This window comes from Nomascus leucogenys, chromosome 12 (genome assembly GCF_006542625.1).
Source record: "Nomascus leucogenys isolate Asia chromosome 12, Asia_NLE_v1, whole genome shotgun sequence".
Classification (NCBI taxonomy): Eukaryota; Metazoa; Chordata; class Mammalia; order Primates; family Hylobatidae; genus Nomascus; species Nomascus leucogenys.
In genome coordinates, this window is record NC_044392.1 from 43,252,627 (window position 1) to 43,276,998 (window position 24,372).

General features: G+C 50.3%; 1 protein-coding gene across 2 annotated transcripts in view; it reads right to left on the bottom strand.

The window, feature by feature from the left end:
- Positions 1–24,372, bottom strand: part of KIRREL1 (kirre like nephrin family adhesion molecule 1) — a 102,619-nt gene that overhangs the window by 18,385 nt on the left and 59,862 nt on the right. The window contains exon 2 of one of the 2 annotated variants that reach the window (XM_003258647.4): positions 1,363–1,512. The exons of the other annotated variant lie outside the window; for it this stretch is intronic. Coding sequence (XP_003258695.1) covers positions 1,363–1,512 — 150 coding nt within the window. The remainder of the gene's footprint in view (positions 1–1,362; positions 1,513–24,372) is intronic. 2 annotated transcript variants of the gene reach the window in all.

The following is a 24,372-nucleotide window of genomic DNA, read 5'->3' on the forward strand; positions in this document are numbered from 1 at the left end:
CATCACGGCACAGACATGAGCTCACGGGAGCACCTCTGCGGGACTCATAAGGCAGAGGGAAGCCCAAGGCAGGCCCAGGGAGGAAGGATGAGGCAGGGGCCCGCCAGCTCCCAGGAGGAGCCCCTAAACCAAAGAGTCCTGGTTTCCTGCAGAAGCAGTGGCTGAGGCAGTGGGCCTTGCCCTCCTTCCTCCAGGCTCCCCCACCCCCTTCTTGTTTCCCAGCCCTCCCCTCACGTTCCCCCATCAGCTCCTTCCTATGATCTCCCTCTGTCCAGAGGCTATCGATTCTTCTCACTCCATATCTATTGATCTCACTGTCTCTCCCAGTTTCTTTCTCTTTCTATCATCAATAGATCTACCAGACCCATCCCTTTCCCTTTTATGGATTGCTCTACACAGACAAATTTCCCCTACCTATACTAACACATGGAACTCACAGCAAATAATCTCAACTCCCTCAACAATAATAAGAATAAAAATATACAGCCCATCCCCCACACCCATACTTACTTCATTACAGTGCTTTAAAGCTAAAATGTGTTTTTACAAATCTCTTCTCCCATTTGGATCAAAACTCACAGATGCACTTCTAAGGCAGACAGGCTTGCAACCACTATGCCTGTTTCACACATCAGTAAATAAAGGTCCAGAGAGGTGAAGTGGCTTTCCTAAGGTCACCCAGCTGGCGGAGGCAGGACTAGAACCCAGGTGTCCACTCTGTCAGGCAGCCTTTCCAAAGGTCTCTTTACTTGCTTTAGAATATAGGAGGTTGGCTTTTTCGTGTTTGACTGACTCATTATGTTTGCTTCAGCACCAGCTACATAGCCAGTGCTTAATAAAGGCTTGTTGAATGAATAAATAAATGAATGCTTAGGCTGATATTAAAATGAGTTTTTGGCCTCTGAGCAGACATCGCCTGGGCAGCGGGGAGGAGAGAGGCTGGAGCCAAGCCAGGCCGGCATGAGACACTTGCGGGACACAGAAGTTGCCTGTGCCCTCTCCTACCCTTGCTGCAGACTCTGGAGTCTCCCAGCACTTCCTGCTAGATGGCTGTCTGCCTGCAGCGCCCCTCACGGGGTCTGTGTCTGCCTGAAGCTCTCTTATATAAAGGTCTCTTGGTTTCCCTTGACCTCTCAGGCTTCGTACTTCCTTCCTCAAGTCAGTCCTCAGTGGGAGGAAAGGCAGAGCTGCAGGGTGGGAAAGCTGTAGAGATGGAACTCAGCAGCAGAGAAAGAGGGGAGGCCATGGCACAGAGGAGGGTGGTGAGGGAACTAAGGGATGGTGAGTCCAGGAATCTATGCTGGAAGTGGGGAATGGCAGAGAAGATGGGACAGTTTGGAAGTTGGGTAGCCAGCCACTCACCTTTGAGGCCCTGGCCCATGCCCAGGGCCAGCCCGTCCTTGGTCCATTGCACAATTCCAGAGTAGTTGAGCAGCACACAGGGGAGCACGGCCCGCTGTCCAGCCACCACCGTCTGGTCAGCCGGCTCCTGGCTGAAGCGGGTCTGGGTCCCTGCAAAGCCAAAGCCAGCACTGGGTAAGATGAGTAAAGAGAGGGGCTCCTCTAAGAGGTCCCCCTCACCATGCAGCAGGAGGGAGGGAGACAGCCTCAAGTTGGGGATGGGGACTCTCCGGTCCCTGCCCCGCTTCAGCCTCAACCCCTTTGTTCCAAGATGCCACGTCCTCACCCTTTATTCCTTCCTCCCTCTGAGACCCATGGGAACGGATTTCAGGAGATGAAGTGCTCAGCAATCACAGAAAATGGTGCACTGTTATATAAGGGCCTTAGAAATGGGTCTAGTCCAACCTTCTTATTTTACAGAGGAGGACCCTGACTTCCAGGGAGGAGAGTAACTTACTCAAGGGCAAGTTAATGGCAGAGCTGGGATTAGAACGTGAGCCCCTGCATCCAGGTCCTGGCTGTTCCTCTACTACCCATTGCCCTAGCTCACCCCCACATTAATGACTCCTACTTAGACATGCGTCATGTGAGCTGATGGGAGCCAATGTGAACCAACACACATGTGCAACTATGCCAGGTACAGTTCCTCCATGAATACATCAGGGTAGATACTATAGAGCCAGCATGTCCACATGTGTGTATAGAAGCTTCCTGGGTGGAAAGTGTATCCAAAACAAAGTAGCTCTGAACCCACTTCTTGGCACATGTGCCCTGCTCCGTGTGTTCATCCTTTGCTCCCAAGTGCAGAGGGGCCTAAGTGTGTACACATGAACACACCTACACACACCCCGCCTCCCTCACTGTGGGAGCCGAGAGGCCACGTGACTTTGTTCCACTCTCCCTCCGGCTGTGGGAGCTACACATGGCTGCCTGGCTGGCAGCTCGGCCGGGAGCATTTGATTAGAGAACTGCAGAGTAATTGCCTTTAATTGTGGAGCCTAAATGGAGCAGGGAATTGCATTGCGGGTTTTTTCTCCCCCACCACTCCCACCCACTGGCTCCAACCAGCACTGGTCGGCCCCAGTGGTGGGGCAGGCCTAGGCTCCTTGCAGAGCTATGTGAGCTATGGGGCTCAGGTTCCTTTGCCACGTTGTGGGGAAAGGAGAAGGGGGACAAGGGAGTGACTAGAGGACAGCAAAGGAGAGTTCTGGGACTTCCTTGCCATGCTCCCAACCTGTCATACCAGGTAACTGAAATCGGCTCTCCCCAAAAGTCACAGCCTTGTCCTTCTTCTTTCCCTCCACAGCTCATGAATCTGCACAGAGGCCACAATCCCCAAATCTGACCTTTTCCTAACACAGCTTTCTAAAATTTATCTGCCCCATCATCACTCCTGTGTGTAAGCAAACTTAACTCACCCCTCCCCACCCCAAAATCTCCCTCTAAGCCCCCACAGAAGTGGGATCCTAGTCTCATCTCCTCCATTCCTTTTTCTTCACCAGCCCCATTTCTCCTTTTCTTCCCAAACCTGCTCTACATGTCCCTCTTCCAGGAAGCCCTCCTAGCCCGATTCCTTGGCCTCTTGGGCAAATATAACCGGTCGCATCACTCAGCCCTGCTGTCATCACTATGTACAGGGTTTCCTCTCTCAAACGATCAGGGGTTATGCCCACGATTTTGTTTGTCACAGGGTAGAGGGCAGCTAGAAGGTGAGAGCATTTGCCCTATCTGTTCCAGCAGAATGCCAACATCTCCTTTAAAGCAGAGGGCCAAGCTCTTTCCTCCACCTGAATCTCCCTGAACATCCAACATCCATCCCCATTGGTTGTTGCACACAAAGGGGTCTGAAAAAGAGGTGGCCGGGGCCTAGAGTGGACTGATAACCAGAATGTGATCTAGCATGAGGCAGACTCTTTACTCTTGATTAAGTGTGCAATTTTAGCTCTTTGGGTCTGCAGGGGCCAGGAAGTTAGAAACAGGGTCCCTCTCCCATACTCCATGAGTGGCTCCTCAAGTCTGCTGACCTGACCTCTCATTCATGTCTTTGAAAGGATAATCCCTTTTGAGAGATCAGGGTGGCAGGTGCTGAGATCCTGGGAGAGGGGTGGGTCAGGTGAGCAGCCAACATTATTAATTCAAGCATTGCCCTCATTATTATTCAAATTTATTCATATCCTTGCGCATTTCTCTAGTGCAGCTATATGCTGCAAACTCTCCACACTCACGTTTCTCCTCCCCATGGCCCCCAGAGCCCAAGTCAAGGGCTTAAGAGTGGGCTTGCGGGTGAGCCCTGGCTCAGAGGTGGAATTTATATGCATAGCTTTCCTGCATGGAGCCTGGACACCCCGGTCTCTTGCTGAAGTCTCTCAAGGACAGTGAGCAGCTGGCTCCTTGTCCACTTGGAATGAAGAGGCAGCTGACCCTGCGGCAAGATGGAGATGGGAAGCACTTGAAGTAAGAATCAGGAGACGGGGGTCTTGTGGAGGTGAGGAGTGGTGTGACCTTGGGCATGTCAATTCGTCACCTGGGCCCCCATTTGCTCACCTGTACAATGACAAGCCTGGACTGAGAAATGCCAAATCCCTCCGTGCCCAAATACCAAGAGCACAGGTTTAGGAGACAGACTGTGGTTTATATATTGCCTGTGTGGCTTCCTCACCCAGTGACCTTGGCCAAGTTACTTGCTAAGCTTCATCTTCCTCCCTGGTAAACTGGGGAACGTTCATGTCTATTTCTGGATTGCTGTCAAAGTCAAATGAGATGAGGTATATGCTATGCTTGGTACAGTCCCTTGCCTGTACGCACTAAATGGCAGCTATGATCATGATTTCTCCTGAACAGTTAGACAATTAGAGGGACAAGTGGAAACCTTAACAGGAACATGACAAAGAAGGTGGTATCTGACTTTCTGAGAGTTTTGAAGTTTCCTCTTGACATAGGCCTGACTGAAGCAATTCAGTCCAGACACAGGGGGATGGAAGTAATAACCCTGCAGAGAGTCCAGAAAGGAGGGGAAGTAAAGACATCTCGGGAATTTAATTGGATGGAAAGGCAGCCTAGATCCTGAGCCTACTAAAGCCACTGGCAATGTTTTCTGGTCCCAAAACAGCCCCTGCAGCCAACACAGAATCCCAAATAGAGTTCAGATGCCCCTGGGTTATGCCGACCTGGATTATGATTACAGGAACGCCCCAAGTCTGCCTTCACCAAGTCCTGTTCTCTCTGATCTGTACACACTAGGCCTTTGTCACCTCTTCATGCCCTTGCACAGGCCTTTCCCTGGGGAGGACACTGCTCTCCCTGCTCCCTCGGGATTGAAACAGTCACCTACTCTGGGAAGTCTCCCGTGACTTTCGTGTAGTTCCCTCAAGGCCTTCCTATTCACGTCTCACTTCTGCTGTAGTAGGGCCCACACTGCACTGGCCACCCTGTCCCTGCTGTTGCCCCAGGGGCAACTCCAGGAGTCTGGACCATGTCACTCATAGTCAAAACCATCACCCGGTGCAGGGCCTGCTGCCCAGCACACTACAGGTGTTCCAAATATGTCTGTTGACTGAGGGAGTGAGAGTGAGCAAATCCGAGTCCACAGTCCTGCCTGTGAAACCACCATCCAGAAAAGGAGGCAGGGCATGCCCCTGACCCCAGGGGAGGCTCACAGACTTCCACAGAGGTAGAGACAGGCTGGGCGGGTGAAGAGGACAGCACCCTCCTCTCAGCAAGAGGAGGAACAATGCTGGGTGGAACTTGGAGTCGGTCCTGGGAAGCTCCCTGAAAAAGAGAATGTGGAGCAGAGAAGGGAAGGGCAAGGGAAACAGGCTCTGGACGGTTCTGACATATGGTGGTGGCGAGGGGGATGTGGAAGAGCAGAGGAGAAAGCCTAGAAAGTGAGCAGTCAGATGCAGGCCTCGGACAGGGCACGGCTGCTCAGTTAGCAGGAAGGTGAGAGGGGACCCAGTAGCATTACAATGTAAAAGAGGGGTGAGGTGTTGGTTTGCCCTTGAGTGTCAAGAAGCCACCAAGAACCCACGACAAGTGGCCTAGCAAGTGGCCTAGGCACACATTTGTGTGCACATCTGCCTCTCAGGTCCTGGTTGCCTGGCCGTTCACCATCCACGCCACAGAGCAGAGCCTGCCCTGGACTGGGGGTGACATTTCAATCCCATCCCTATGCCTGCGCCCCCTTCCAGGAAATAAAACCAGTGCCAAACAGAAACACAAGGAAACTGCTCTATGTGGGGTGGGAAGGTGGCCTCGGGGGGCCAGGTGGGAGAGGAACCAGGAAGGTCCTGACCACAGACATAAAGTGAAAACAGACCATTGCTGGGTCAAATTCTGGCAGCTCCAGTCTGGGGCCAGCCGGTGAGATTCTGCGCGTATGTTTTAAGTGTATTCCCACCTGCTTTGATCTTGCTCCCTCCCTGCCTTCAGACACCATCACAGCTGTGGTGAGCTCTTAAGCAGTCATTGTGAAGACAGGCAGAGAAAAACTGAGCAGCACACCCGTGTGACAGGGCACACACACTCACACATACTCACACGCACCCACACGTACCCAGAAGGCTGACAGAGGCGCAGACAACGCTGAGAAACAGAGACAAAGACAGACACCCACACAGAAGCAGAGGAAGAGCGAGGAGGGAAAGGAGACTAGAGTGAGAAGGGAAGAGGCGAGCTCTGTGGGAAAGAGCCCAGGGTGGAAAAGACGCAGGCCGGGCCGACAGAAATCCAGAGAGAAAAGCGGAGAGAAATCCAGGAGGAGTCAGTGAGACAAAGACACCCATGGAGTAATAGAGACCCAAGGCAAAGCAGGGGGGATGGAAGGCAGAGATATGGATACCAGGAGAAAGACAGGTGGGAGGGGAGCTGGGGGCCCTGGCAGCACCGCATCTCCTGCCCCAGGGTTGGACACTCCGTTTTTCTCACCAGATAGGAAATTACCAGAAGGCCCAGCCAGGGTTTGCAGGCAGGTGAATAGTCTAATTAGGTGGAGGAGATCTGAGCCTTGAGGGGTGAGAGGGGCACAGAGGGACCCTGGGGAGAAATTAGGAGAGCAATAGGGAATTTGGTGTGGCAGCTCTGTGCTTCTTCCCCAGGTGAGGCGAGGTGAGAGGTGAGAGAACCCCAATCACCCACCAGCTTCCTCTCTGCCTCTCTCTCAGACATCCGTCCTTTCAGGTTAGCCCACAACCCTCACCACCCGCACCCCATAAGGCAAAGCTCCTCTAGCCTCAGACTGGGAATCATTCCCTCCCTATTCTCCTACTGCATTGTTGGGGCCTCTGGTTGTATCACTTTATCACAGCCTGCCTTGGATTAAAAGTTACCCATATGTGTGTGTTTCTGTCTCCCCCACACTCCTGGGAGCCCCCGGATAACAGAGATGCTTTGATTTACCTTCCTTGACCCTTCAACCCCAGCAATGTTCCTTAATAATAAACACTCCCAATTATAAGATGCCAACTATGTGCCAGGCACCAAGGCAGATGCCTTGTAGACATTGTTTCTGCATAATAATCCACTATTATTATCTCTGTTTTATAGAAAAGGGAAATAAGGCTAAGGGTGCTTAAGGTACAGTTGTTAAGTGGCAGAGATGGGTTGTGAACTCAGGTATTTTCTGCTACAGGGATACCCAGGATGTCTCTCCTGAATGGACGAGATTCATGGCCTCTACCCAGAAGAGAACTATCAGTGACCCTAAGTTCTGCCCATCTACCACTCCTGCTTCCTGCCCTACAGCTTAGACTCCCATCTTAACCCTGTTTACCTCCTGGGAGGCTGCACTCTTCAGCTCTGGCCTGGTCAGCACTCTACAGCCACGCAGGACTTGCCCCACACGCTGCCACCAACATAGAAGGCTTGGTCTAGATGTCCCTACAGGAAGGGAGGAGCGGTAGCCAAGGCTGGAACGACTGTCAACAGTATCCAGAGAGGTTTTGGTGATTCATAAAGCACCAACCTTCAGGCCACCAGTGGCTACCAGCAGAAGTAGCCCCTGCTTATAAAGGGCCAATGACTGTTCTGTGCAGCTCACTAATCCACTGCCACTTTTATACACAACAACCCAATAAGGTAGGCACAATTACTATCCTTAATAAAAAAAAGCTAAGGCTCAGGGACATTAAGAAACTTCCGTCTAGTCACATAGCTGGTAAGTATCGGACAGAGAGTACAGCAAGGAGCCGGATCACTGGCTCCCTTGGAATGCCATCTCAGCAGCCTGGCCACTGCTGTCTTCTCTTGGAACCTCCCAGCTCAGATTCAGGTCACTGTGCAAAACCAGTCCCAAGGGGCTTCTCCACCTCCCCTTCATACTGTCCCCTCACCTGGAGCACTCTCTCCCTCTTAACACTGATGCTCCTGGGGCGACTATCCCTGTTCTCCAGCTCCCTGCTCCATCCTCATCACAGCACTGGGGTCCAGAGCTAGGCCAGTCTCTGTGCATGAACACACTTCCTGCTCCTGCAAAGGCCGGGAGGACAATGAGGTCCAACTCCATTTTTGACAAAGAACTAGGAAGTGACCTCTAAGTCTATCCTAGAGGGGCTGGAAATGCTTAGATTCATACACACACACACACACACACACACACACACACACGTATGTCATACACTTCTTATAGGGACACATGTACCATAACACAAAAGCGCACGCATTTACCAGCAAGCACATGCACACACACACCCCTCCCACATTCAAGTACTTGTCTCTGCACCCATGGATGCCCGTCTGCTTCCGTGTCTCTGCACACGTGCCCTGATGGTCATGTTCCCAGAGCCTGGGCTGCCAGACTAGCCCAGAACCAGAGAGGGAATGGGGCCAAGCACATGAGATGCCAGGGGACCAGGCAGCAGAAGAGGGGGGTGGTGGAGGACAGGCCCTGTCTCCCTGGATTTATCAAATGAGCAGTAATGAATCCCCTGGGCCAGAGCAGTCCCCAACTCTCCATTCCAGATCGTGCTGCTGGTTCAAAGAGAAGCCTTTGATTCGCACCGACAGCTTTCAGATGGAACTAAATCTCTCCACTCTCCACTCTCCCTCCCTCTCTGCTCTCACATCTTGGCTCTCCCTACCCCCGCCAGACTCTTTTCCCCCCAACCCCAGTCATTCCCTTCTTGCTCTATGAAAAATACAACAGCCAGAGAGGTCCCCTCACATTGGGTTCTCTCAGAGAAAAGAGGATTTCAATTCTCTAGGCTGGGCCATCGAAGGGGGAAGGAAAGAAGAAAGGGAGAGATTGGCACTTCTGGTAGAGGAGAAGAGAAGGCAAGAAGGAGGGAGGAAGGGAGGGGAGTGCTGGGCTGGGGCTGGGCAGGGTGAGGACAGATCCAGAGAAAGAAACCTGGCAAGGGCCACGGAGGCAGGCAGAGGCTCCCCAGAGTAAAGCTCTGTGCCTGCCCAGCTACTGCGGATGAGGGGTCTGGGTCTGTTGATTTTGCCTTACACACAGCCCAGCCCAGAATCCTAAAATGTCAAATTTTGATGAGACTGACTTTAGAGACCCTTAACCCCCTCCTTTGACAGATGAGGCATGAGAGGTCAGAAAACTCCATTGCCTTGCTCTCAGTGGATAATCTCAGAGGAATGACTATGTGTAGATGTCAGGTGATATGGACATCAGACGAAGAGAGGGAAATGACAAACGGCATTCCCCAAAGACAAGTTTCCAAACATTTAAGGACTATTATCACCTCCTGTCTCTGCCCACCGAAGCGCTCTGGCTTCATTTCACAGTTTGCAGTGAAAAAGACACTGAACAGTAGGAGCCTCAAATGCCCAGACTGAATCCACCTTTACCGCCTTCCCACTGCTGGTCCTTTCTCATCCCAGGAAGCCGAAGCCATGGGCAGAAGATCAATCTCTCCTCCCTCATCCAAGCAGCTTGGCCACCACCTCCCTGATGTCCATCTCTAAGGCTGGGGGTATGGTAGGGACAGCCGTAGGGGAATCTTTCCAGGGACCAGATGGGATTTTACAAGTGGCCATGGTCTGGCCTGGTTTCCTTGCATCTGAGCAGACCACAGAGACCAGCTGCAGCGGCTGGCTGGAGGGGCTGGCTGGTGCTCGCAGTGACAGGGCAAGAAGGTTTACTGTTCTGGGCCTATGGATTAGTCACCCCAAGAGGCAGGAACAGAGCCCTGAAAAATGCAAGGGGGATCAGCCCAGCACAGCCCTGCCAGGAAGGGGCAGAAGTACTCTAAGCCAGAAGTTAGGAGACGTGGACTGGTCTGGTCCTGGCTCTGCCACCAACTTGCTGTGTGACTTGGAGAGCTCACTTCACTTATTTGGGTCTCAGGCTCCTTAGCCTGTAAAAGGGAGGAGAAGATTCACTTGGCCCCCAAGGGCCTTCCCATCTCTAATGTCCTCAGACTGCACCCCTGCCTCCTGCTGACCTGGGGCCTCGGTCAAACCTTGAGGACACTTAAGGACTCAGCACCAACTGCTGGGAGGAACTAGTGTACCTGGGCCCATCTTGGCATTTCCTCCCTGGGGCGTTTCCTCCCTCATCCTGCAGGGATGTAGAGGGAGGTCTGTGGGTTTGTGTCACTAAGACAGAGGCTGAGGACCCAGATGAGGTATCCAGCATAGGAGAAGAGAGGCCATCTTTCCTTTCCCATTAGAAGCTCGCATCAGAGTTTCTCACATCCTTTCCAGTAGGGCTCATGGTGGTGCATGGAGGATAGAGATCAGGCAGGCTGAGATCCCTGAAGCCACCTGCCAGCCCAGGCCCACTCACAGGACTTTGAGCTCTACATGGAAAAGGCTGGAAGTGGTGCTGGAAACACTCCCACCTGCCCCTTTTGAACCTCCAGCTCAGAGCACCTGGGCCAGACCTAGTAGGACAGCTCTGTGCAAATGTACCCTGGCAAGGGCTCCTGAGAATGTTTTATGGGAAGGACAACGGCATGGGGAGCCTAAATGTGTTGGCTATAGCAGGTACGACAGACAGGTGGGAGCAGAAAGGGGGTGGCAGGGCTGGTAGATGGTTCTGCTGAAAACCTGAATTTCAATCTGGCTTTAGTGGGCAAGGGAAGGGAGGTAGGGGAGACAGGAGGCAGGTGGCAGGCAGGGACTTAGTTCAGATAGGAGGCTAAGAGGAAGGAGAGCAAAAGACAGAGCAGGAAGGAGGTGAGAGAGCAGAAACTAGGCCAGGGCCAGAGAGGCTGCAGGAGATGGAGAAAGGCACCAGAAGCTGGGGTGGGAAAGCAGAAAGGGAGGGGGAGCCTCTGTCCTCTCCATCCAGGCCCTGTACCTGCCTCCCTGACCTACAGGAGCACATGGAGGCAGGGTCCAAGGCTTGGCTTTCCAGCAATCCCCAGGGTCCACACAGTGGGAGGGAAGGAAACTGAAATGCAGGACACTGAAGGAGATGCCTCAATGTGCAAAGGCAGACTGGGAAGAGAAAAAGGATGAGAAGAAAGAGTCATAGGCAGAAATAGACAGCAAAGGAGATAAAAGAGAAAGCTAGTTGTGGGAAAAGTAAGCAAGAGGCTGCTAAAGATTGTTTTAAGGTCAGGTAAGGAAGAAAGGTGCTAAGAGGACACTACGGTATGAAACAAACAGAGGACAGGATAGAGAGACAAGCAAGGGGAAGAGAAGACAACTGAATTAGAATGATGACAGGAGGTGGGTGGGAAAGGCCTTGATGGTCACCACTCCAACATTCTTTATTTTGAAGGAGCTGAGGGTCAGTGAGGGAGGGAGTTATGTGGGGTGGTCATGTCTCCAAATTCCTGGTGGCTTTGGCACTAGCCTCACAATAACAGAGGGCCCCACTCTAGAGGCAGGGCACACCCCAAAGCCTACTCTTCCTGCACTGATGGTGGGGCAAGAAGAGGCTCTTCCTGGAAACCCTCCTTCACTGAAAGAAGAAACAAACAAAGGTGGTGAGAGAGGAGTTATGGAAGAGAAGGTTGGGAAATTTGATAAAAAATAAGAAGTGAGAATCAAGAAAAAAGTAAGGAGACCATCTGGGAGAGGAAAATGAGAACAAAGATAAGGATAGAGGAGCAAGAGAGAAGAAACTGGAGAAGGCTGAGGGGAAAGAGGGCAGGCGGCAGAGGCAGCGGGGTCCCACAGGCAGAAATCCGGGCTGCGATTCCTACCCTCTGGCCTCATCTGAAGGCCTTGAGCTTCTAGGTCAAAGAAAAGGAATGAAGTCGTTGGGAAATGGAAGGGAGCTTTGAAAGGATTAGCCAAGGAGGGAGAGAAGAGAATGAGGTGGGCTATATCTGAGGTAACACAGAAGGCAACAGAGGACAGGGCCTTTGTGTCTCCCCACAAACCAAGGCTGGCTCACAGCTCACCTTCCTCCCACAGGAGTCCTTAAGGGGCTCTCTAACCTCACCTTCTTAGAAGAAAGGTCAATCAGTTACTCCTTCATCTCCTGCCATCCTGCCTTTTCCTGGGCAGGCACAAAATTTTTCCTGGAGTCTAACCCCATTCACTTCTTTTATGTAAAAGCCATCCCCTCTGGGCACGACACCTCCCTACAGGCTCCATAATTAAGGAAAGTGCAAGTTCTGCTCTGAAAACCTCCCACTGCTTACTTCAGCATTCTTAGTTACCACTGTTACCAACAGAGCTTGTAAGCACAGTCTGAGAAGAGCCAGAATGGTGCCTGGGTCCCCGCAACAGGCTGGAAGCCCAGGAAGAAATGCAGGCTGGTCCCAGACCCTTTCTAGAGGTCTCCTGGCACTTTTAGGAACAGTCTCCTGAATAAACAGCCTCAACTCAGAAATCCACAAAGGGCTGGGCAACAGTGAGGAGGGCATTCTCTCCTTGACCCTGAAACCAAAAGAACCAGAAGTAAATCCTTCGATACCAGGCAAGCGCTCTGAAGGACACCTCTCTGTTTCTAATTTTAACAAGCTTTATTACATTTCTATGACCCCTCACCTCACACCCCCCAACTCTTGCCCCTCTTTCCCACCTCAAAATTAAAAAAAAAAAAAAAAAAAAAAAAAACAGCAGGTTTAGATGTTAGACATTATTCTCCTTCCAGAGGCTGGAACTCATCGCCACAGATGACTTGCAGATTTCTCTAGAATTTCCAGATGGACCATCTGAGTCTATGAGCCAGGTGAGCAACTAATACGGGAAGGTATGGGGCTCTGATGAATGCTCTGGACATCGACCCTCCCTGGCTCTCCACTAAGTGGAGTGCCTCTAAGAAAGGCTGGCTTGGCAGACACTAGACATGCCCATAACACAGGTGTGTCCCCAGACGCCATCACTGCACCTTCCATACAAGCCCTAGGATAGACATTAACAGTTGTAGATCCCAAGGAATAGCACATAGCAGAGGCTTGCCATCACTAGAAGTGTTCTGGATGGCCGCCTAGCAGCAATGCTCCGGAGGGCTCTAGGTAATATTTAGGATTCCTTTCAACTCTGATGCTTTAGCATTCTATTTACACACCATATATTTTCTTCTTATTTTGGACTTAAACCCATCAAATAATCAATTTGTAACAGGTCAATTAGGGTGGACTCAAAGTTTAAAGGGAGGAATTCTTTAAACAGGGCCATCTGAAGGGGAAAGAACAGGTCAAAAAACAGTCTAGGATGGAAGTCAAAGGTATAAGTAAAACCTTTTCCCCATGGCAGTTAACCATGACGCCAAAGACATGGTAATGGGACTTGAACATAATCATATGGATTCAGACCTGGAGTTTAGTCTGCAGCTATAACTTTTTTTATTCTGGCTCCTTTTCCAGATGAATAGATGGCAAACTTCTTGAGGCAATGAATGTAATCTCAGTCGTGCATCATCCACACACATGTTAGGTGCTCACTAAAAGCTTACTGTTTGCTTTTCTGAATTAAGGATGAAAGTATAAAACACCACCCTCCAGAGAAAATAAACTCAATTCAGCATACATCGATTCATGTAATAAATACTTATTGAATGCCTACCATACTGTGCACTGTCCTGGACCCTGGAATACAAAGGTGAACACGACAGACCTAGTCCTGCCATCATCCAGCTTCAAGTCTAGTAGACATACCCAAGCACCAAGTCCATACAGTGCAATGGCGGCTGTGATAGGGCAACATGGAGGAAAGTACCCGAGGTGCAGGAAGAAATCCTGTAGGAAGTGATGTCTTTGACAAGATCTGAGGGATGAGTAGGTGTTTTCCTGGTAAGCAGAGAGAGAAGGGAGAAGAAACTGTCCTGGGAAGGCAGAGGGCATAGACAGCAGTGTGAAGTTGGGAAAGTGAGGCCTTTTGGGATCCTAGAAACAGTTCAGCCTGTCTGGTATATTGAGCACAGCTCTCCTGGAAGCCAAACAGTGTGCTTGATGAGATGGGCAAGCTGGAAAATGGGAAGTTGCCTGCTCTCACATTCTATCAGGGGAGACAAATTAGTTAACAAATAATTCAGTGCTGGAAGACTTTACCAGTGTCATGCAGTAGTAGCCCATGCTGATGAGATGAAATCAGGGCCCACTTGGTGGGGGGCAATGATGTGGGAACCCATGCAGTCTGAATACTCCTGAGGGCATGGACATGGAGGTCTTATTCCACTCAGGAACTTACAGCCTTAATAGATGCTTGTTGAATGAATATCTTAATTGCTGTTTGTTCAATGAACAAATACATTGCATTTTTTTCATATCTGACTTCCAAACTGGTCTTCCCTTGGGCTGAGACTCATGTTAGCCTTTTATAGTTCTGGGCCCTTACTATAGCCTCATAAGTTGGACATAGGTGGTCTTGCTTGCCACAGAGTAGGTATTCAATAAATGCACATTTATCAGCCAGAATGGCATTGAGCCTTGAAGACAAGAAATATTTCAACAGCCAGAGAACTGGGGGAAGAGTATCTCAAACAAAGGGAGCAGCATGAGCCAAGACACAGAAACATAAAAGTCCAGTGGAAGTGGAAGTCCAGTTGGAAGTGGCTGGGTTGCAGGCACGTAAATAAATTGGAATCATGATCAGGCATCTTTAAAAATCTAATGCCTTCTCTTTCTGGACATTTCTCTGGCTGTGCACTCCAGAAACTTCTGGGCTATGGAGAGAATGGACATAGACAAACAAAGAGGTCCAGATTCAGAAAGACGAAAGTGGAAGCTGTGACACATCTAAGCTGCACAGGGCCATGTGTGTCAGCCTGATAAGGTTTGCGGACAGGCTTGAGAAGAATCAGAAAGGAAGAGGCTGCCTATGGTGATGTGAGTGTGTTTTGTATCTGTGTGCAAGGGGGGACACATGTGTCCTTGTTTGCATTTACCTGTCTAGGTAAGCGTGCGTGTGTTACCACACATCAACATACTAGTGTTGGTATGCAGCCACCAAAAGGGAGAACGAGGCACTTTCTGCACATAAGCAGGACATGCTAGAGTTTTCCAATTAATCTCCATTAAAAATATTTCCTGCAAATGTGCTCCTAGAATCCCCAGGTTGGGGTCATCTGGATCAATTCTGCGTAAAGTAAAAGCAGTTCCAACCGGCTGCTGAATCGATCCATCTAACTCAGTTCATTCTACACGTGCAAGGGGCACAGGATGTTAATTTGCTGCAGGGAGCTGAGGAAGCCTGGAGTGGAGGCTCCATAATTAAGAGCTGTAGGAGCAGGTCTCAATATGGCAACAGTCAATAGGCAGAGGCTTGCATAGAGGAGGGAGCATCCAGAGGTAGAACTTCAGGGTTGATGACGCTGGAGCTCTTGTTCTTCCCTGCTCTGCCTGACTGAGTTTCCTTGTCAGGCAGAAAACAAATGCCCCAAGAGCAGCGGAGGCCAGGGAAGCCAAAACCACTCATCTTACCACTCTCAGAAATTTACAGGATATTGGTGGGGGACATGATTTGAGTGACCAATTGCAAGCCTGTGGTGTGGGCACATGGAGAGACTTTCTCTTTAGGGCATGCACACTGACGACTGTTCTTGGGACCCCAAAGCATGTGAACACCACGGCAGCTCTGTGCCCTCATTTCCATGAAGGAGGCAAGTATTAGCAGAAAGAGAGAGCAACTACTTGTCCACAGGCCAGCCACTCCACCATCTCCTAGCAGACCTACATCCATCCACAGCCTGCTATGCAACCTTCAAATCTCCGTCCTCCAGACAGTCTTCCCAGAGGGGATATAAAGGAGGTATTCAGTTTCCTTTCCCATCCTACCAAAACCAGCCACCCTGAACTGTGCCCTCATCAGCCTCCCACATGAGCCTGTTTCAGTTTTTCTACTCACCCCAAATTCTGCTGATCTGGGGGCACCCAACTCTGCTCACTTGTCTCTCTGTCCTGTGTCAGTACATCTCAGCCTCAGAACCACCCTAGATGCCAGAGGAGGGGCCAGAAACATGTGACTGATGAAGGTGCCCACTAAAGCTTCACACAAAACTGCCTAGAGAGGAGCTGGATACAGCTGTGGCAAAGAGGATACCCCAATTCCAGGTGTAGGAGAAACCTTGAGAAAGCAGCCTGCCTCTTCCCTCACACTTTCACTCCATCTCTGAGTTTTCCTTTCCCTTTTTGATCTCCCTGTGTTGCCCACCCCCAAGGAATAGGGAGGGGATCTCTCATCCCTCTGCCTCTGTTGACCCTGTTCTCTGCAACAACCTAATGATTTCTCTTTCAGTTGTCCAGGGCTGGATGCAGAAAGGCTCGTTTTGATTGCTTGTGACACCTATCTCACAACAAATTTAGCACCTAGTTTCCTGGATGAGGCAATATTCCCCCTTGATTATCTCCCAGCAAGAGGGACAGGGTGCCATGCATTCCAACGAGCAGCCTTTGCTTCCTGATATCAGAATCAATCAAGCTCACAATCCTCTGATGGATGGATGGATGGGGGGTTAGGTTCTCAGGGGGGCACAGGAGAGCTCCAAGAACAAGGAAGAGGTAGAGGACAGAGCAGGGCACAGGGAAGCCTCCGGAATCTCAGCCCTCAGTGGGTTTACAGGCAGAATTCTCTGAAATGGAAGGTGGGGACAGGAGCAGTTTAACCTCTGCTCAGGTAGTTCTGGAACTTCCTTCCCAAACCACTCCTGAAATTTGGGTATTTCATTCAGCCACCCCCAAAGGTGCCCTAAACTTTGGGCTAGGAGTGAAATTCGGGTATTTCATTCAGCCACCCCCAAAGGTGCCCTAAACTTTGGGCTAGGAGACGGCACTGGAGTCATGCTATTTCACCCTGGAATAAGATGAGAGTGGAAGAGACACTTCCCTGCTTCAAGTCCCCACTCCAGCATTCCTCAATACCTTGTATCGCATGGAAATGACTCTTCCTACAAAATCACTTGCTCCTGGCTGGGCTGCCAGGAAGCACAGGAATTCTGAGGGATCTGCCCCATATGACTGATGAGGGGAGATGAAAAGAAATTTCTCCAGCCCAAGAGGCAAGCAGAGGCTGTTGGATGGATGGGTTGAGAGTCCTCTCATAAGGGAGTTAACAGAGGAGGAAGGCTCAGCAGAAAGGCTCAGTGGAGGGGGAACAGGCAGATTGAAGTAAGAGACCAGGGGACTTCTGGAAGGACATGGGAAAGGGATCCAAGGAGGAGAGAGAGAGTAATAAGCAGAACTCAGCTAAAGACAGAAGGGTCCCATGCATGAAAGCTAGAAGTGTGAGGGACTTAAGCTGTGCAGGGTAATAGTAGAAGGGAAGGAGGGTAAGAATGGGTGAAAATGGCTCATCATGGTGGCTACAGACAGGGAGATGGAGAAGGAGGGGCAAAGGTCAGAGACCCCCAGAATGTGAGCTGTGAAAGAGGACAGTTGTCATCAGAACCCTGCCCAGGAATGCAGGATGCAGACTCCCTGCTGGGAAAGGCGAAGGAGGAGCAGAGAGGAAAGGGGAAGGGGCTGATCACTAGGAGGGGTGGCAGATGGTCGCTGTCATTAAACGGATTCCAGTAAGTCCAGAAAGCCTTAGACAGCACAGACAAGCTTGGGTAAGCAGTGGGAAGAGAGAATTAAGGAGCAGAGACTTGGAGGAAGGAACTTACACAGAAACCTCACACCAACCTGTATGTTTACATATAATCTAAACGTATTCCCACTTCAACCCTAACCCCAAACAGTAACCCCGACCCCAACGTCCACCTCAACACTAATTCCAATCCATACTTAATCCTAGCAATCACTCTAACCCCAAATCCCAATTAGAACATGAGCTCTTGAAGAGGCACAGCATCTCAAGTCCCCTCAGAGCCAGGTACAGCATAAGTGATCAATAGGTGCTTATTGAATAAATGAGAACATTATAAGCCAAACTTTACCTCTATCCTTAACAGTAATCACTGCTTCAAGCCTGAGCCCCACCCCTGCCTACCCCGATGCTCACACTGAGCACTAGTAAATCCCGCAGCCCAGCTGAGTATTCCCTACCCTAATCCTAAAGGCCACTTTCCTAACCCCAATCTCATTTCGCCTAACTCTAATCCCAGTTTTTTTCTGTCCCCACCTCTGGATAGATGGGGGTCCTCAGTTAGAATTCATCTAGGTGAACAAAGGTAGAGACAAACAAAAGTGTCAACTCAACCTGGAGGCCAAGCCAAGGTGGACATGTTGGCCCCTGAATTCTCAAGCTAATTGTGGATGCTTACCCTTGTCTCTAACCCAGACACCCAGAGCATTCTCCGCTACAGTCCTATTCTTGTCCCAGGGGCTGGGTGCTAGAAACTGGGGCAGAACATGGGTTTGAGGGCTGGGCCAAGGCTGTGAGGCTTCGGAAAAAAGGACTTGATGCTTTAGACAACAATAAGAATGAGTTAGATCTGAAGAGGCACGTTCCTGCAAAGAGAAATCTGACAGGGAGTAAGTGAAAGGACTCCAGTTTGGAAGGCAGAACCAAAACATCTTCCCACCCACAGCCCTGACCCTGGGATCCCTTGCCCAAACACAGGGCGCAGGAGTGCTCTATTGGGTGTCCATGGAAAACACGCAGTGGGAAGGGTGCTGTGAAGGGTGTGGAACTGCTCTGGAGACACTTCCTATCTGCCCCACAACTCAGGAGCAGGGATCTCTCCCTCTGGGCCCTGCCACTCCCTCTCTGCATCTCCAAAGAGCAAGGCCCTCCACATCTCTCAGGACATGTCGGCTGCGGCGTCTGGGAGAGGAGCTGAGTATTATGTTCTGTTCTTGCCGCAGCCAAATCTGATTATCAGGATGGGTGATGGATGAGCTGGGTTTGGACCCCCAGCGCAGGAATGGGATGATGGAGTTGGCCTGTCACTCTCTCCCCAGGCGATGAAGCATCGGGTCCCAGATGTTGTCTGCAATGTGCATACCTAAGAGATGTCTCCCTAACCAAGAACCCTGAGGGACTGAAAATCCCTCTCTGGCTTCCAACTATTTCTTGATAGAAAGAACTTTGAGTCTCAAAGTACCTGCACTAGCTCCCCGAGACCTGCAGAAAGCAGGATCAGAAACCTAGGTGTCAGAATTCCTAACCCTGGGTGAGACCCATTGCTTTTGGCTGGCTGCCAACATCCATGGGGGCCACTTTGAGGGAGGGGGTGGAAAAGCTTGCCTCAGCTCTTGGCTAGGGGCCTCCAGGCATTTCTCAGTGACAGCCATGGGCCTTGGAAGCCTGGGGCAGGGCAGGGAGGGAGGAGGGAGAGACAGCACAGAATAATAATGAAGGATTTTTAATAACTCGTCAGCTATGGTGTCAGCTGAACAGCAGCAGCAGGGCAACCCGTTGGGAAAACTTGGTGAGGAATTGTCTTCCTAGGAAGTTAGAGGAGTCAGAGGGGCTGAGGGCAGGGAGGAAGTGTCTTCCTCATCCCAGGCACCACAAAGCTTTGAGTCAGCGGTGGTGCAGGGCAAAGTACAAACAGAATTACAGAACCCGAGGCCTGGCCCTCTGGGAGCTTCCACTCTGGACCAGACCCGCAGGCCACTGACGCAGCTGAAGACACAAGCAATCTATGAGGACATTACTGAGCACAGCCAAGCTTCCCCTCCAGAAAATCACAAGCCCCCAACTCACCCTGTGAAATCAATCAACTGGAAGGCAATTACATGCTTATCAAAGGGCTTCTTCTCTTTACCTAATAATTCACCAAGGATTTGTTTGAAGTAGCAGTGTCATCAAAGAAGGTTAGAGAAAGCCCCTAGTGACTACCTTTTCAATGGCCTCGTTTTTCAGATAAGGACACTGAGGTCCAAAGACACTGCAGACAGTTGGTGGCAGAACCGAGACTGCTAGAAACTAGAAATCCAGGTCTCTTGGAAATTAATATTATTTTACCTGCAAAAGCAGAATTTCCATATACTTTTCAGGGGACCAACTGCTGCAAAGAGTGGAGTACCTGGGTACTCTGGCATTTCAAGGGCAACTGTCTTTTGAGTGGGAGCAATGGGGAAACCTGGGGTGACCCCAAAAAACTATTACACATCTTTTCTTTTCCTCAGATCATCCTAGGAGGCCTTCCTGGAAGCAGTGGCTATGGATATGAACTGACTAATGGAGAAATAGTTCCCAAGCCTTTAGGTGATGGTGGGAAAGAGCTCAGTGGCATGAATAGAGAGGAATATTCTATGTCTGTGAAAAGCCCTGGAGACAAATTAAAAGACAGGAGTACTTATCTTGCACACAAATGAAGGCACAGAAGAGAGGACTGAGAAAGATTCCAGGTCTTAGGAAGTCAAGGGCCCTAAAGGGTTAGTGGCTCAGAGCAGACCACCAAAGACAAGGCAGGGCTTCCTTTCTGGGAAAACAGAAAGAGCTGGCTGGGATTTCCTGGAAGCTCTGGCATCCTGCAGAGACCATCCCATGTGTCCCCAAACACCAAATAAAGCTGAGTGGAGGTGTCAACCCTCAGCTCTTTTCATGTTAGGCCACAGTGCTGGGGGCAGGGACTCACACCTCTATCCCATCTACTCCCAAGAGCCCCCAAAGGCAGTAACATCTCTGCACCTCAGGTCCTGGCACACAACAGGCACTTCATTAGGGTTTGATGAATGAAGGAAGGAATGCTGGGGTCCTCCTAGGAGATGAAAAAAGGTAAATGAAGGTTTGGAAGAAGGAGATGGGAGTGGCAAAGATGCTGGGATATGGCACCTCCATATCCTGGCAGAAGGTCAAGACTGAATGATTCCTTCCCTGTTTTAGAAGGAGAAACTAAGGCACCAAGGAGTAGGCACATGTTCCACATGAGAAGTTCAGAAATGAAACCCAGGAGTCAGCCCCACAGCTCCAAGCTCAGGCTGCCAGCACCCCCGCCCATCCAGCTGCTCTGGAAGATGTAAAGTGCTATCTAAACGTGATGCATTATTAACACTTTAGAAATCATATTTCACAGCCGCCCGGCTGGAGCTGGAAAATGAGTTTCTTCCTCCTGCTCTCTGAGCAGGAGAATTATTGTTGGAGCCAAATGTGACAGCAGTGACATGTGACCAGGGCCAAGGGAGAGGTGGCTGAGGGCAAAGGCCATAGGCACGCACCTGGGGCAGGTGCTGGGTGCTCCTCTTCTTCCTAAGCCCCAACCAGGCAAGACAGCCAACCTGACCCCTGCCTCTCCTGGTCATGAGCGTCAGCCTTCGGGGGCTCTTTTGCCTGTTCCCTCACCCCTAGACCCCTGCTGATCACTCCCCAGGTGCAGAACCTTGTCCTGAGCTGTGAGGAGGAATTGCAGATGGTGGTGGATGCTCCAGCCTGATGCGAAAGACAAGTCCTTGGGAGACAGACACAAGGGCAGAAGATCTGTCATCACCACTGCAGGGGCTTCTCGGGAGAGGAGGGTACAAAGCAGGATGGGGAAAGAGCGCCCTGGAAGAGGGCGAGTGGCCTCCAGGCAAGCCCAGAGGTGTGAAAGGGAATGGTGTTGACAAACAGAGACTGGTTTTGCCCATTTGGGCTGAAAGGAAAGGAGTGGGCAGGATGAGGGGGGGCGAGGAGTATATCCCCGGCAGGGCAGAAGGGAGGAAGCAGGCAGTGAGCTGCATCCTGTCCTCACTGCAGAAGCACCAGCCAGAGAGGGAGGGGGATGGGGCTGAGGGAGCGTCCTCCCTGCAAACACCAGTGCCTGCTCATGGGTAAGAAACCAGAAGGCCTCAGGTGGTAGATGCGGAAGAGGTAAAGCTGCCAAAGTCACTGCTGTCCCCATGTGGGACCACAACCCCAGGCCTTCCTGGAGGGTGCTGGGCTCCTGTCCTTATGCTCCATTGGCAGTGCAGGCACCTTGTAATTAGGCATGGGGAACAGATGAACCGACTTTCAATTAAAACCTTATCTACAGGGTGCATAGATATCAAGGCAGGTAGGTTTGATTCTTTTCTAAGCCAGCCTTCAATATTTGCAGTGCCTGGAAGGAGACGCAGGGAGGGCGCCCAGGCAGCCCTGGTGACATATAAATCCTGCTCATAATTACATGACTTTCAACACCATGAGATGCCAATAAAGCATTTGCAAGGCACACAAATTAATGACATGTTGGCATTCCCGAGATGGCACTTGGACGGCCAGGGCACAGGAAGGGGGGCTGCCGCTTTTGCCCATGAGGTTGGGGAAACTGAGGCTACTGATACATAATTCACCTGTTTCTTAACAAAGATATTCCATATTCAGGTCCCCTGGACCTGCCAGCTGATCTCTCTCAAATCCCCTGCTCAGTGAGAGCTGCAAAAGTAAAGGACTTAACCCGTGTTTCTACCAGAAGGGAGTGGAGGGGGTCAGAGGGACCAAAGAGAGTGGAGCTGGCAAGATGCAAACAGTTGTTAGTGATGACAGCAAAAGTCAGGCTCTAGGAGCTCTGGAGAGGCCGCCTCCCCTTCCTTGGTTTAATCTCTTTCCGTGCTCCCACCTTCTTCAGGTGGGCCAAGAATAGGCTAGGCAACCCCAGGCTTCTTTGTTCTCATTCATTCAGGGGGAAGGCAGGCAGCAGAGTCGCAAGTGCAGGTGATTAGTGTCAATCAGGTGCCAGTGCAGCCTCTCTGAGTCCCAGTTTCATCCATGGTAAAACGGTGATTGATGGTGGATGGCCCAGAAAAGGGAGAAGCAAGAAAGCCCAAAGAAATGAGTCTGAAGATGCTTGGTGCCGTGCTCAATAAAAACTCACCCCCCAGTCACCTCCCACCTCCACCCACAGTGTAGGTAGTAAACTTGTCAAGATCAGAAACTTCCATCTTCCCTGTCGCTCTATTGTCTCAATATCCCCCAGCACAGGTCTCTCTGCAGGAGTAGGTACTCGATAAAATAAATATTTGTTGAATTGAACAGAATTGAGGAAGATAGAATATGAGGAATTCTAATGACAATTTGGTAGAGGCAGGTTTTAGTAGAGAGAGCAACAAAACATATCAGCTGGAAATCAGAACTGGATCTGAACTCCAGCTCTGCCACTTACTGCCAGCGAGACCATGGGTGAGGCACGCAGCTGTAGGCCCTGTTTCCCCATCTGTAAAGTGAATGGTTGGACAGAAGACATGGAAGATGCCTTCCAAATCTCAAGATGGTGTGAGTTCTTTGAGGACAGGGACAGGGCTTGGAGAACCATTTTGAGAAAATGTCCTGACAAGTTCCTGGCACAGGCATAGGTTGGCCATCAGCACTTTACTCAAAGCTCAGCATGCTGTTTGGGATAATAAAAAATTAAATAATAGTAGTGATGATGATGTTTCCATAAATATCCACAGGCAACTTGTTGGCAAGAAATTTTGTTTATATAACTTCTATGAAAGAGATCCCATCATGGTTAAGCAGCCTCCCCTTTGGTCCTGCCCTCGCCCACCCTCAGTCTCAACCCATCCCCAAAACTTTCTTTTTCTTTTTCTTTTCTTTTTTTAGAGATGGAGTCTTGCTCTGTCACCCAGACTGGAATGCAGTGGCACGATCTCAGCTCACTGCAAACCGCCTCCCAGCTTCAGGCGATTCTCCTGCCTCAGCCTCCTGAGTAGCTAGGATTACAGGCACACACCACCACACCTGGCTAATTTTTGTATTTTTAGTAGAGATGAGGTTTCACCAATTTGGTCAGGCTGGTCTCAAACCCTTGACCTCGTGATCCACCCGCCTCGGCCTCCCAAAGTGCTGGGATTACAGGTGTGAGCCACCGCACCCCGCCCATCCCCACCACTTTCTTGATTCCTTCTGTCCTGTGGTTCCAGCAAAAACTGGAAGAACTCTGAAACCTAAACAATCAATTCAGTTCAATTCCATTCTTTTCTAACTAGCAAACAAGCACTGGGGACCTACTATGTGCCAGAGTTTATGCTGAGTCCCATAGAATAAGGGGATTAATAAGGAATAGCCTTGTCCTTGAGGAATTTATATGAAATAGCTTCAGCTAAATATGAGGCTCAATTCAATCATCAGCTTTGGTGTTTAGGAGAAAAATGATCGATTCCAACAATGGGAAAAGAGGAGAGGGTGAATCTGAAAAGGGTCTGTGTAAAGGGCAAAATTAAGCCTCAAACCAGGGAATGTGGGAGTAAAGGGATTCTGGGCACAAAGAACAGAAAGGACATGAGCAGAGAAGGCTGTGGTGTGTCTGGGGAAGAGTCTGGTGTGGCTGAGTCACTGGGTATTTGTGGAAGGGCAGGGTTGTAAGGATTAAAAGTGATAATCCCCTTAAATACACTTGCAAGCTACTTGTGCATGACAGCCTTAAGATGCTGCATTTTTATTGTTTATGAAAGATAAGAAAGGACAGCTAGACTCTGACCAGATTGTGCCAAATCTTGAATGTCATTCATTCATTTATCCACTCAATATTTAATGCACCTGCACCCTACTGTGTGTCAGGTGCTGTGCTGGGGGATGGAGACAGGAAGTAGAATCCCACATGCCTCCTGCTCTCAAGGAACATACAGGTGAGTACAGACTTACACACGTAAACACAACCTGCAGTTATAGGTGTGATAGAATTTGGAAGTTTGTCCCCTCCAAACCTCGTGTGGAAATGTGATCCCCATTGTTGGAGGTGGGCCTAGTGGGAGGTGTTTGGGTAATGGGGGCAGATCTCCATGAATGATTTGGTGCCCTCCCCAGGGTAATGACTGAGTTTTCTGTCTGTTA